The 13,556-nt window shown below is 37.3% G+C and overlaps 2 protein-coding genes across 4 annotated transcripts in view; one reads left to right on the top strand and one right to left on the bottom strand.

Moving 5' to 3' along the window:
* The window catches only part of dnajc13 (DnaJ heat shock protein family (Hsp40) member C13), a 32,232-nt gene extending 30,535 nt beyond the window's left edge, over positions 1-1,697 (bottom strand). For both annotated transcript variants that reach the window (XM_008396576.2, XM_008396584.2), the window contains exon 1: positions 1,679-1,697. The gene's annotated coding sequence lies outside the window, so the exon portion shown is untranslated. The remainder of the gene's footprint in view (positions 1-1,678) is intronic.
* A 1,389-nt stretch (positions 1,698-3,086) lies between these two features.
* lztfl1 (leucine zipper transcription factor-like 1) lies at positions 3,087-12,285 on the top strand. 2 transcript variants are annotated; one of them, XM_008396575.2, is made up of 10 exons: positions 3,087-3,349; positions 3,639-3,763; positions 5,191-5,385; positions 7,165-7,222; positions 7,466-7,537; positions 8,579-8,644; positions 8,733-8,810; positions 9,050-9,208; positions 10,673-10,776; positions 10,906-12,285. In XM_008396575.2, exons 1-10 carry the CDS (start codon positions 3,347-3,349, stop codon positions 10,922-10,924), a joined length of 879 nt encoding a protein of 292 aa, XP_008394797.1. In that variant the 5' UTR covers positions 3,087-3,346; the 3' UTR covers positions 10,925-12,285. The 2 variants fall into 2 exon arrangements, with proteins under 2 accessions (XP_008394797.1, XP_008394795.1); XM_008396573.2 differs by having other exon boundaries at positions 3,088-3,349; positions 9,032-9,208.
* The last annotated feature ends 1,271 nt before the right edge of the window (positions 12,286-13,556 follow it).

Genomic DNA, 13,556 nt, shown 5'->3' with positions numbered 1-13,556 from the left:
TGAAGTATCGCAACTCTTAAGTAAAATTTTCTGGCTGCTGCAAGCAACTTCACTGAATGAATAACAAACGTTCTTGAAACAAAAAAATACAAGACACAGAAACACACCTATATTAAAGTGAGACTTCATGCACTCGGCCTTAATGTAATTTTCAATTTCCTGAGGCTATTTGGAGGTCAATTGAAGATACATAAAACAATAGCTTATCACTGTAATGCATTTCCCTGCTTGTACAACAGACACAAATACCTACAGTAAGTATTGGTGTCATAGATTTCATTTTGAAAAATATTGATTTGGAAAATTGTTATTTGTAATTTTATTATTTTATAATATTATTTACATTATTTACATTGATTTTAAGGTACTAATCACACTTATTTGTAAAATCCATTAAAATAACTTCATATATCTACAGAGTAACATGGCCATTCTGCTGGAAAAGTATAGTCATAAAAAGATGTACCATCCATCCCACAAAGAAGCTTTAATGTGCATCATGATAACAACAGTATATCTTAGATATTTATTCAGACATGCATTCAGTCATCATGGGGCAACACAAAAACACACAACCACGCACACACTCTTAGGGATTAATCAGACAGCCCAATTAACCATAAAGAGACATGCTTTTGGACTGTGGGGTGGAAGACAGAGAGAATCAACACGAGCATGAGGAGAACATGCAGACTTTATGTAAAAAGATCCTGGACTGGGATTCAGACCCAAGACCTTGGTTAAAGGCAACAGTGCTTGCAATTGTTACACTGTACAGCAACTTATAATGTAGTTTTAATCTCTGGGAGAAACTGATATTTATGTATACAAAAGAAATACATTGAATGAAGTTATTTATTAAAAGTAGGTGGTTAATTGCTCAGAACTTTTCCACAGAATTCCAGTTTGAAAATTCTGAACTCTGAATCTCTTTGATGGTACATTTGGTTATGGTTTAAGCAAAATTAATTAAAATAGCTGAATAGTCAACAGCATGAAACAGCAAATTCATTTGGGTAAAAAGGTTAAAAAAAAGGCTTTATTTCTGTAAGCTTTGCTAAAAAAAAAAAAAAAAAGCGACTATTGCGCCATCTAGCGAGAGTTCCCAATCAACGCACGCATCTTACAGGCTGCTTCAGAGCACACAGGTCTACCACAGATATACATTTAAAACAACTCTAAGCATCCAGATACAATCTATTTATTATCAACAATCAAAGATATTTAACCAAATTTCAAGTGAAGTTCACAGTCAAGTATGTTCAATGTAACATATTTGGAAAAAAGTTAAATCCCAGCTACAATAAATACCATTTAAATTTTTTAAATGATCAAAGTATATATTTATTCCTATATTACTCAATTTTTAAGCAATCTAGACTTTCTAATTATTATTTCTTCTAGCTTTGAAGTTGCATCACTCATTCTACATGTGTAATTTATTGTAAGTACACATATTTCATTCTTCTGACCTTTTCATTCTACAATGCAGTCACCGTTTGGCATCTTCCGAATAAATGTCTTCGTGTTACTGATGGCATGTCATCAAAAATAGGTGCAACTATCACAAGATACAGTCAGAACAGTACAGAAGCCTTAACATGTAATATCACAGAAACATAGTAAGCAAAAATAATCAACAGCATTTGATCCTTCTCTTAAACTGTCAGCAACTCACCGCGACTGAAGATATAGAGGAAACATCCTGGCCTCTCTTAATGACTGATCTGTTACACTAAAACTCAAGCGGAGCAGCACAGAGAGGTCACGTTATAAGGCATCTGCCTGGGTGACAAACCATGCGCTGCCTGTTAGACTAATTCAGTTATAGCAAGAGAGGCATGAGGAAAAGAAAAGTTTCCTTCTTCTTTCCCCATTTGAGTCTCCCCTTAACAGGATGGAGAGTGAAGCTCTTTAGGCTTTCGTTAGTATGACAAGACTTTCCCACTCAATTACTGTGAAAACTTTATTTGGCTCAGGTAAAGTCGATGGGGTTTCTGCAGCACAAATACGGTTATTTTTATGTTTTACGCATATTTCTTATATGCAGAGAAATTATATTGCAAACGTTGTCATTTAACACAGTGGTCCACAACCCTGGTCCTCAGGGCCCACTGCCCTCCATGTTTTAGGTGTTGCCCTGCTGCACACCTGGGTTAAATGAATAGGTGATTAACCGACTTCTATAGCAATTGCAGGAATGCAAAGGAGATAATACAATCATATGAATCAGCTGTGCTGGAGTCCGAACTCATCAAAAACATGCAGGACAGTGGTCCCTGAGGACCAGGGTTGGGGACTACTGATTTAACATATGACCTGCAATGGAAACAGATACGGCCTCAAAGTGAATAAAATTAATTATTGTGTGTCATGGGACTATTACTCCAGTGTAATAGGATTAAAAGACCCGCTTTGCTAGTTATTTTTCCCCTGAATTTTTCCTGCATTACACTGCCATCTACTGGTTTCTACTGTAACCTGCAGCAGCCTTGCTTACCAAGCGAAAGAAATAGTAATGTAAATAAGCAAAGCATACACAGATACAAAAAAACACTTAATAATATTAACAAACCAATGTATTTATGCAACCACACAATATGGTAATAACATTAATGACCCCCAAAATACGAAAGAGTACGTGGTTGTTATTATTATTATTATTATTATTATTATTATTATTATTATTAGTAGTAGTAGTAGTAGAAGTAATAATAATAATAATAATAATAATAATAATAATAATAATAATAATAATAATTCACGAATGTATTTTGGTAAAAAAAAATTAATAAATATACAGTATTAAACGTGATATATAAAAGAAAATAAAAAGGAACTGTTTGCGCTACATTAGCGATTAGTACAAAAGCGATTGGTCATTTACCTAAAAAGTTAAATTTATACCTACAATAATACGGATAGAAATAATTTTTGCGCTTTATATTGACTTTATTCATGAAAATCCGGAATTTTACATGAAATAATTCATTTTTAGTGAGACTATTTTCCCGTGTCACAACCTGTCCGTGAAGCCCGTGAACGCACCTCCGGTAACCAAGGTGATGACGCTATATTCCGTTACCAAGGCATTCTCAAGGCAAACACTAGCTGGTTAGCTAGGCTAGCATATCTCCAGGATAATCTTACAGCTGTGGCACAACGGACATTTTTCTCAATTTGTTTACTTAAACAAACATATAAAAGATTTTACTGGATTTCGAACTCATCATATCGACTCTGGCTTTTAGTCTTCCTTGCGCACGTTCTCTAAATTAGATAGATTCTGCTTCTTTTTTTTAAGGATCAGCTCAAGCTAATTTAGTTACGTTGCAAAACAGCCATTATGGTAAGTAGCTGCTGCGAGCTTCGCTGCTAGCTTCCTCTTTCCTTGTAGAAGTGTTGAATGATCCTATTTTTAAATAAATTGCCATTAGAGTAGAACGCTATAGCTAGCATGCAGCTCTATGGAATTACCAGCTCATGTGGAAAGGCCCTGTAACGTATTGGGAAGAGGAAATCCTCTTCAAGTTAGCTGATAAGCTAATTGGTGTTGCTATTACATCAACCTTCTGTCTTCTTATGCACCCTGATGCACAATTTATTTGCTAATCTGTTTTCTTTTTGTCTCCACAAAGGCTGACTTTGGGTTTAACGAACACCATCAGTCTGAAATCATCAACTACATGCGATTTGCTCGTTCAAAGAGGCTCTTAAGGCTCAAGGCTATTGATTCATGTTTTGAAGAACTCAAAGACAGCAGGTGATTGGTCATAAACTTCTCCGTCATTGTGATCATGTACTTTTATTTAGATGTTTATGTACATCCATAGAGAGAGCTTGTACTGGAGTGGACAGAGCACTGGTGTGAAAATATTGCCTTGTATTCATATTTAATACCAATTGTATAATCACGTGCTGAAGACAAATTCCAGTACCATGCAAGTATTCACACTCCCTGATCTTTGTCAGCTGTTGTTACTTTACAACCAAAAAAATTAATTTACTTAACTGAGCTTTTGTAAGATTGTTAGGGAATATCAGTAAACAAAGCATTGTGAAGATTACAGAACACAGCAGACAAGTCAAAAGAAATCCCAAGCTATAAAAAATAAAAATAAAAAAATTAGCAGCATTCCATGACAGCTTGAATTAAAAAGAGGTCTACTTGAAGCTTTTAAGTTAATATTTCACTTTTTAAAGTCGATCAGACTATCAAGGAAATTTTACTCTTTTATTCCATGTTGTCTTTTAGCCATGCCTAAAGCTAGAAAAAATAGTAATAATGGTCTTTTTGCATGGTGACACAGTCTTTCTGTCGCTTTGCAGCAAAAAGAGGTTCAAATCACAGCTTTGAATGTTTCCTTATGGACTTTTCAATGCTTCACTCCGACTTCCTCCCACAGTCCCACAGAGTACCTGTTAGGTTACTCTAAATTCCCCTTCGGTGTGACTGTCCATGCTTGTTAGTCCTGTAGGTCTCTGTGTTGAACTGTGATGGACTGGTTACCTGTCTACAGAGTTTAATGACCACTGCAGGTAGGCACCAGAGACCCTACATTATACAGTACAGACGACAGATGGTGGGAAAAACATCTACAGAACTGAACATTTCTGGAAAAAACAAAACACAAACAAACAAAAAAACTTTGATATTTTTACTCAATAAAGTACCAGTTAACTAGAACTGAATGGTTTGTCAGATGAGACTGAGATTGATCTTATTGGCAACAAACACACCATGTGGGTTTGGCATGAAACTGAGAATGAATATGTGTAACATCACCTGTCCAGTGGAAGATCTGTGATGCAGTGGGCCTGTTTCTTATCTAAAAATGTCAGCAGGAACTCTTTAAAATACTGAGAGATTTTGAAAAAAACCCATCTAAATAAGGGAAATTAACACAGGAAATATACCGTAATTGTATCTTTTAGCATAGTAATGATCCAGAACTTATGCCCAAATCAACACAGATTTATATCCTCAGACACAAATCCACCTTCTACCATATCCAAATCCAGAATATTCTTAATTCACTCAATCAATGTACTCAAAACAAGGGTTGGCTTTAATAAAGAGGAGTTTAAGCTTATGGAAGAGCAACAAAAAAAAATCTTTATCATGGGTGACAATAAGTGAATGTGGACGGCTCTGTACATTGATTTTTATGCCTGAATTTCCGTCTGAAGGCTGGTGGAGGACACCTACACAGTGGACGAGGTTAGGGAGATGCTGGACGGGCTGCAGATGGTGGTCCGGGGGGAGGTGGAGATGGAGCTGATCAACACGGCCCACACTAACGTGCTGCTGCTCAGGCAGCTTTTCTCTCAGGCTGAGAAGTTTTACCTTCGACTCCAGAGCGATGTCTCTGAGCTGGAGAACAGGTGAGCTGGAAAGACCCTGACAGTGAAACTCACACTGGCATCCAGACAGTCATAGCATGGGTGGCTGTTAGAATCCAAACGTTATAGCCGTACTCACTCGTTATCACTGCTTTGGTGGACATTTTTCAACCGTTCTCTTCTTTTTCATGTGAACTCTAAGTTAACAGTAGCGCCTGAAACAGGCAGCCCTTTAAATGTTAACAGTTACGTTGAACTGTATCACATTTTACTTCCTCTTCAGTTCTTTTCAGATCCAGATCTCTTAGCATGTCATTCACCGGGTAAAAAGGTCAGCAGTCTTTACTGATCTACATGTGTGCAACCCAGGTTTCCATCGTGTCGGTTTCCCTTTAGATCTGCAGTTGGTTGGGCTAAAAACCACAAACTGTCACCTTTTTCATTGCATTTTCAAATTAATTTTGGTAGGTTATAAGCTACATATTTTGTTTGGATTTTACCTCGTAAATGAATTTGTTTGCAAAAATAGAAGCTTATGTTTCAGAGATTAATTCTCAGAAGGAATTGCATCTTATTTAAATAAATTTTTTTATGTTATTTTATATTTTACCAGAAAGAAAAGTCAATTTAAAAGTTATTACCGACATTTTCACTGTATCATTGTGTCTAGACAAAGGTCACAGATTTGGCCTGAGTGGCAAAAAGTTTGGGAACCTCTGCATTAGTTCCTAGAAGAAAACATCACTTGAGATAACTTGTTTTTGAAGTAAAACCTGAAAACTAATGTCTAACGCAGACATTTCTGTATCAAAGAATGTTTTGACTTGGGTGTTTGACTTTTTTATTTTCTAACAAACATAAATCTAACAAATACAATATATAGCAAATTCCCCTTTTGAATGGAATGACTGAAATAAATGTAACTTTTCGATTATTAAGAGGGATGGACAAGACGCGATAAAGTGTTTGAACAAGTATGAGGAAACAATGTAGAGTTAAACTCCTTCAGTCAGAGGCATCTTTGGAATCACTGTAATACTGACTGCTACAGTAGATCCTTCCTACCCACAGTTATAAGCATCTACAACAACTCTTTTAAGAAACTTAGAAAATATGACTTATGACAACATTTAAATTGAATTAAACCCCATTTTCAATGATACTCACTTAAATTAAACATTACAAAACCGCTTTCTGTTCATCAAATTTAATACTGAAGACCTGTTTGATCTGACTGTGAGGTTCAAACTCACTGAACTTAATATAACTTTTGCCCTCGTGACCTCTCACCTTATAAAACACAGTGTTTTGATGAAGATACTTTGTTTATAGTATAGCAGGCACATGGTGGGTGGATGAGCAACTCATGAACCCTTTTTGTTTTCCTCTCCAGGCTACAGCTGTACGTGACTGAATAGGTGTCTAAAGCTAGGAAAACGCCCCTTGTGATAGGGCTACGTGTCTTCAAATGCTTTTTAAAAAACCACATACAAGCTTTGTAGAGAACAGTGCTGCTCACCACAAGCATGTGCCTTTACAACATAAGTGCTAAACTGCCGCCAGGACCGAGGGAGTTCACTTTTCCTTTGCCAAACATTCACGACCGCCAAATAGTAGATTGTGAGGGTTAGCACAGATGAACATCAACACAGAGGTTACACAACTGTTGTGAAATGAACGTCTTATTAGTGCTTCAGTGTTGCTCACCAATTGTGGTTGTAGAATCAGTTTACACTTTTTAAGCATGTAAGCTTTTGTTTATCCACTTAATTTTTCAGATAATGAGCATTTAATATCTTTTTTTCTCTCTCGCCCTTTTAGGGAGCTGTTAGAGCAAGTGGCTGAATTTGAGAAGACTGACTTTAAAATAACTAATAAGGTTTGCAAAACACTTTCTTCTTCAGACATCAGGCGAAATTCACCTCTTCTTAGATTACCTGCCCCCACATTTGTTGTAAATGTCAGGCTGCCTGGCCTATATTTGTAGAAGTGTGGTTCAGAAGTCACGCGTCACTGAGGTTCACCTGTGGTTTTATGTTGCCATGTCTAAAACGAATAAATAAATGTTGCAGTGCAATGCAATGCTTTTGCATGACTGTATGACTCTTGAATTCATTTCTAGCTAAACCAGGAAGCAAGTAAACTCAAGTTGGCACCACTGAATGAGGGTGGGGTGTCTGAGCTTCTTAACAAGGTAAAATTATTTTTTTGTGTACGCTTCCAGCCATAGTCATCATAGCCATAATGATGGTTATGAAGTTACTGTTTGAGGCTGATGACTTTAAACATTTAACATTTGTGTTATTGTTGCCTAGAAAGTTGGACCTTAGCTAAACTTTTTTTAGATCCATCAGTAAGACCCAGGCAAAAAAATCTGGTGGTGATGATTGACCACTTTTCTCATCAGAAATGGTTGAGCTCATTAAAACTAGTTGGTTTTCTGCAACAGAGCTGATCTTTTTTTGTATCATTAAGATTGTAGGGGTTACATTATTAAGGGTTTCAGCTCCAATGGCTAATAAGTCTCTGGCTAAGTCACAAATGACAGCTCTTAGTCATTTGTGACTGGAAGACTAAAATAATTAGTAAACTTAACCTGGAGTGAGCCGACCGCTGAGCTGTGGATCCTGGAGTTTGACATAGTCCAAAAAGTACCAGCAAAGTAAGAGATGTGGGCCCACCAGCTGCACAAAGACACATCAGAATCAGGTGCAATGCAGGCTGGGTGTCTTACGAGGTTCTGATCATAAAAGCTTCTGACAGGATGTTTGGGGTTATTTTCTTCTCTTGGAAAACTTAACTGTGTCCAAAGTTGTCCTTCTTTATTGCTCCTTTCTCAGTTGGTGCAGCGCACCAGTGCCACTGGTTGCTCCTCTACCCAGTAGCTAACTTGCTTGACAGTTAGCTACTGGGCTGTTGTTGAAGATCCTCGAACATTCCTTGTACATTCCCTCAGTCCAGTCTCCATCTAAGTTTTTGCCTCCCACGCACCTGGGATTGCCTTGGACCGGAACCCTTTGAAAATATATGGACTATTGTTTAGAGTATCTGTCCAAAGGAAAACAAGCCCTTTAAACTAATTGCCATTTCTGATAACAAGAGTGGTCAGATTCTCAAATGCATCATTAATAGTCCAACATTAATGGCTTCTATACCCTTGATGAGCGTTTGTTCTCTGGTTACAAAGTTCAATAAAATGCTCCAAACCAACAAATCTATTTCTATCCTGTTTTAGGAGATAGCGAAACTACAAGAGGACAATGACAAACTGAAATCCAGGCTGCGGACTTTAGAATCACAGGTTAAAAAAAAGGCCTTTTAAACTTAGTCTTTTATCTTTCTCAGTTAGCTAGTTGATAATTTTTTTTATATGTGATTAATTTCATCAGGCCATGAGTGCACTAGATGAGAAAGCAAAATTAGAGAGAACTCTGAAGGATGTCCAGAGGACACAAGGAGAGCAAAAGGTATTGCATTTAAAATGCTGTGCTACTTTTCACTACTGCTTTCCATTTCCTTTATTTTATCTTTACTATTTATTTTTGATTTTTGTCGCCTGCATGCTTCCCACCATTTGCTATTATCTGCATGGTATGTATGAACCTGGATGAACTCTGTGGATGCTGTTTTGCCGTGTAATGCCAGTGATTGCCTTTCAGGCCGTAACTGGTTTTCTTCTACGTTTCAGCTTTCTGCTCAAACAAAGGAAATCAACAACCTGGAGGACACAGTAGCAGCTCTGACGGAGGACTATGAAAGATCGCTTAGTGCCAACAAGGCAACCCAAAAGGAACTGAAGGAGAGTCTAATCACTGCCAAGCATGAACTTCTGCGAGTGCAGGAGCAGCTGGCCTTGGCAGAGAAGGTACCTGCTGTAGAGCCTTTTCTCTTTCTGATAAATTAATGCAACAAGCATTAATGAAGTTGGACTCCATGGACTCACCTTGTGATCCTCAGATCATTTTGGTTCAGTCTGTGAGATGAGACACAAGTAGAAAAAGCCCTTAAATATCCTCACATTTTGTCTCGTTATTTGTAGAGGCCGTTTCATACAGAGAGCTGTAACACAAAGTGCTGGAGCGAAGAGCTCTGTTCAATCTATTAAACAGACAGGCTTAGCAAGGAAAGCATTAATCAAAGAGGCATTCAGGAGCTCCATGTAGCTCTGCAGGAGCTGCTCAAGTTGAAAACCTGATCACAAAACAGCAAGAAAATCCTGCTTTCAGATGCCTTGTGGAAGAAGCTGCTCTGATCAAATCGGTTTTATTGACCTACATAAAAAATCCCCATGTGGTGGAAAACCTGTTCTAACAGGATTAAGCATAGTGGTGGTAGCTTCATGTTGTGAGGGTGCAGATTAGAACGGCCCAGTTAAAACCCAGACTTGGGTACGACATCCGCTTTCTAGTCGGTGGCAAAGACTAGAAAACTGGTGTTTACAGACACTCTCCAATAAATCTACTTGAGCTATTTTTGAATAATTTCAGCTTATTCAAACTGGTAAAGGGGCAGTGGTTCTACAAAGTATTTACTCGGGGTGGCTAAATACAAACACACCCCACAACTTATAAAAATATACACCCCCAGTTGGTCGTGGTAGATGAGGCCTGCTAATACTGAACCAGGTTTCTTCCTGTTAAAGCAGAGCTTTTCCTCTCCGCTGTCGCTACATGCATGCTCAGTTTGAGGTAATGCTGTAAGGTCAATAACTGGATGTAATCTGTTGGTGGTTCCTTAGATAGAAACGTTTTAAACTGATTTGAATCATAAACTGAGTTTAATATACTGTTTGATAACTTGGATCAATTAGAATGCATTTAAATGCATAGAAATGAGATGAACTTTAAAAAACATTCTCCATTTTCCTTTTACTTCAAAATTGTGCACTACTTTGTGTTGATGTATCACATAAAAAGAGGGAAGTTTGTGTTTTTAACACAACTAAATCTAAAATAAAAACAAAGAGTTCGAGATATTAATACATTTCTGAGATCCTGTATTTTGAATGTTTATTCTAATACTCTAAGCCTTCCTCTTTTTGACACTGGTATGGAGGAAGCAAGACTTTTCCATGATCACTAACATCATAAGATCAGACAGCTGACTTCATCTCAGGAGTTTTGTGTTTTTCCCTTTTACCTTCGGTGTTTTTGTGCGTGCGAAAAGCGCGCAAAATGTCGTGCCAACGAGAGTTATTTTCTCCTGCACTTCCCCCTGAACTGATCAGATCACATTTGAAGTTCAGTCTTGGTGAGATTTCTAATTTGTAGCGCTATTGTCGTTTTTTCTTTCCCCTCTTAATGTTTTGGCATTTGTGGATTGTGTGTAGGAGTTGGAGAAGAAATTCCAGCAAACTGCAGCGTACCGCAACATGAAGGAGATTCTGACCAAGAAGAACGAGCAGATAAAAGAAATTAGGAAACGATTGCAGAAGTGGGTTTTCACATTTACACTGATATTCTAAAAATAACACAGTCCTCAGTTACTGTGATGCATCTTGCATGACGTTTATCAGTTACGATCAGTTTTGTTTACCATCACGCGTTTTGCTTTCTGTTCCAGATACGAACCGGACGACTGAGGTTTCGCATGTTTTCATTAGAAAGACGGGACCAAATTTTTTCTGACTGATTTGGGACAAGAAACTACCAGTTCTGGTGTTTTTTTTATTTTTATTTCTGCTTTGTCTGGCATTCTCTGTCCCTGTTAGCTTCATTAAACAGCAGGTTGGTCAGCTGGGGAAACCCAGGGGCGAATACGCAGAGGATCCGATGACGTGTGTGTTTTTCTTACGGTAGCTGGCAGATTTCCCTCAGTGCTCTATGCAATAAGCAGCATTTACCTGTTTGAAGGGGCCTTGTCCTTTTGCTCACCTGGACAGAACTATATTGCCTGCCTGAAGCTTTGTAGTCTTGGTGTGCCTTGCAAAACTATTAAAAGCTCTAGAAATGTTCACATTTTATCAACATGTTTTCTAGGGGTTTTATAGCTAAATCAACACAGCAACAGTTAGCTCAGTCAAATCTCAGTCAAATTTAGGTCTGTGCTTTGACTATTCCGCTTCATTGTATTCAACTGTGGCTCCGGCTGTATGTGTAGGGTCATCCCCGACCCCAACAAACTCTCTCACACCCACATCCTTTAGCCTTATGTATGTTGCAGGTTCTAAAAGATTGTCTCCTGCTATTACTCCATGTATTATCTCCATCCATTTCAACAACAAAAAAACCTTGCAATGTTATTTTATAACCAAAATCTGCTCCAAACCTCTCTAATTGACATCTGAGGCCTTCAAAGAGCAACTAGATTTATACTGAGATAAGAATACACACAAGTTATTTACTACCTGGTTGTACTAGAGTTTGTATAGGGGTCTCAAAACAAAAGGAAGCCACACCTTTCAGATTTTTTTTTTTGTGGAAACTATTTCAGAACCACGTGTTTTCCTTCAGGAGCACAACTTGTGTTGTTTTATCTCATAAAATCCCAGTGAAATACACAACGCATCAAAAATGTTGAATAAGGAGTATAAATAGATTTGCAAGGCACTGCATTAGTCCCAGTGCAGGACGTTGTAAGTAAATTCTCATATTTTGCTCAACAGTCTTAACTTTAGCAGTATCTTAAAGTCCAAGGTCCAAGTTTAAGACAAAGTTACAAGTAAACTCCAAACCACTTTCCATTTTAGGACACTCTTGCTTATCTAAACATTTAATAATATTAATATTCCACTCTAAAATATTTCCAGTAATCTGTAACCACAATGTATCTGCTCTTACATATAGATAGATGTGAAGGGCCTAGAATATTTTTGGTGTTGAATCCTTGCATATTTTTTGTATTGCTGTACATAAATGATTTTCATGATATAAAATGCTCTTGTAGAGTGTGCATTTAACTGGTTTGTGAAATTTTAATGGGTTAATAAAAGGTGTGACCAAATGCATGTTGTCATTTTTTTTTGTTTTAAATTTTGTGTTTTAAAAAAAGAGTAGAGTAGAAAGAATACAGTGAGCTGTGAGTATAACAAAATAACTTGGATTCAACAAGGGGGCGCCAAATTGCAAAAATCCAAAGAGCGTGGAAACATTTTATTGCACCATTTTGAATTATATGAATGGTTTTTTATAGCTGCTGTAGATCTTCATGCTGCAACCACCACTGAGTATAGTAGACCAAAACATTATCTCACAATAAAGCTCTAATTGCACTGTGATTAAACTGTTAAGAGAGCAGAAAGTATGATTTTTATTGTCACATCTTATCAGATCTAATTAGCAATCAAGCAGCTCTTATAGTATGATGCACTTCCTCTATTCTTGAAATAACAAACTGAGGAAACAATCGATGATGTGAGACCTTTCAGAAGTAAGAAGTTTCAACTTTAACGACCCAAATTACACCTGCGCCTTGTTCTTTACCACTTATTTCCTGAGAAAACATTGTGACAAATGAGCCATGAGAACCAAGAAAGTGACAAAATAAGATGCAAAGTGGTCAATAGCTAGTCAACCGTCATCTCTTCGTTGTTTATACTGAAACTAAAAAAAGCCACAATGGCCTGAGCTAAACTGGTGTTAGTTTTGCATCGAGTGGGGGAGTTGCATGCTTGATGTACAGTGCCTGTCAAAAATACTCCTACTAACTCAGCAATGTAGAACAAACAAACAAACTTTTTTTGGTGTTTCACTGGGATTTTGTGCGATTGGGGGACATGAAATAGTGCAGAATTGTCACGTGGAAGAAAATAATTTATTTTTCATGCATTGCATTCAGATCCCTGCGGTGGAACACGGTGGTGGAAGCAAAGCTTTTCTTCAGCAGGGACACTGAATGGATGGCAAAACTTAAAAAAATAAAAACGCTGCTTGTAGATGTTTTTTTTTATTATCTAGTGACTAAATTTGAGCTCTTTTACTAAGAGGAATGTGTAAAACTCTCCACTTGGTTAAGATATGTCCTCACATCACAATTGCAATTGCACGGAAAGGTGATTTAGCCAAAATACCAGAATCAACTTTGTGTGAATAAACAAGAAATTTATGTTTAGTTTCACAAGTTCACAAACATTAAATAGATCAATATCTACACCAAGCAATTTTTATTTTATTTTATTTTTTTTGTAAAATAGTGCAAATAAGTTTATTTTGTTTTACAGGAGAGTAGCAGGGTATCCTGTTGGTTGTGTTCATCAGAGAGAGAGAGCCTGAGGC

The sequence above is a fragment of the Poecilia reticulata genome, linkage group LG20, assembly GCF_000633615.1.
Source record: "Poecilia reticulata strain Guanapo linkage group LG20, Guppy_female_1.0+MT, whole genome shotgun sequence".
NCBI classification, from domain to species: Eukaryota; Metazoa; Chordata; class Actinopteri; order Cyprinodontiformes; family Poeciliidae; genus Poecilia; species Poecilia reticulata.
The sequence above is the reverse complement of the archived record's forward strand: the minus strand, read 5'-3'. Positions and strand labels throughout refer to the sequence as shown.

Coding starts and splice junctions, on each gene's coding strand:
- lztfl1 (XM_008396573.2), top strand. Junction 7,223..7,465: donor ACTTTAAAATAACTAATAAG/GTTTGCAAAACA, acceptor ATTCATTTCTAG/CTAAACCAGGAAGCAAGTAA. Junction 7,538..8,578: donor TGTCTGAGCTTCTTAACAAG/GTAAAATTATTT, acceptor ATCCTGTTTTAG/GAGATAGCGAAACTACAAGA.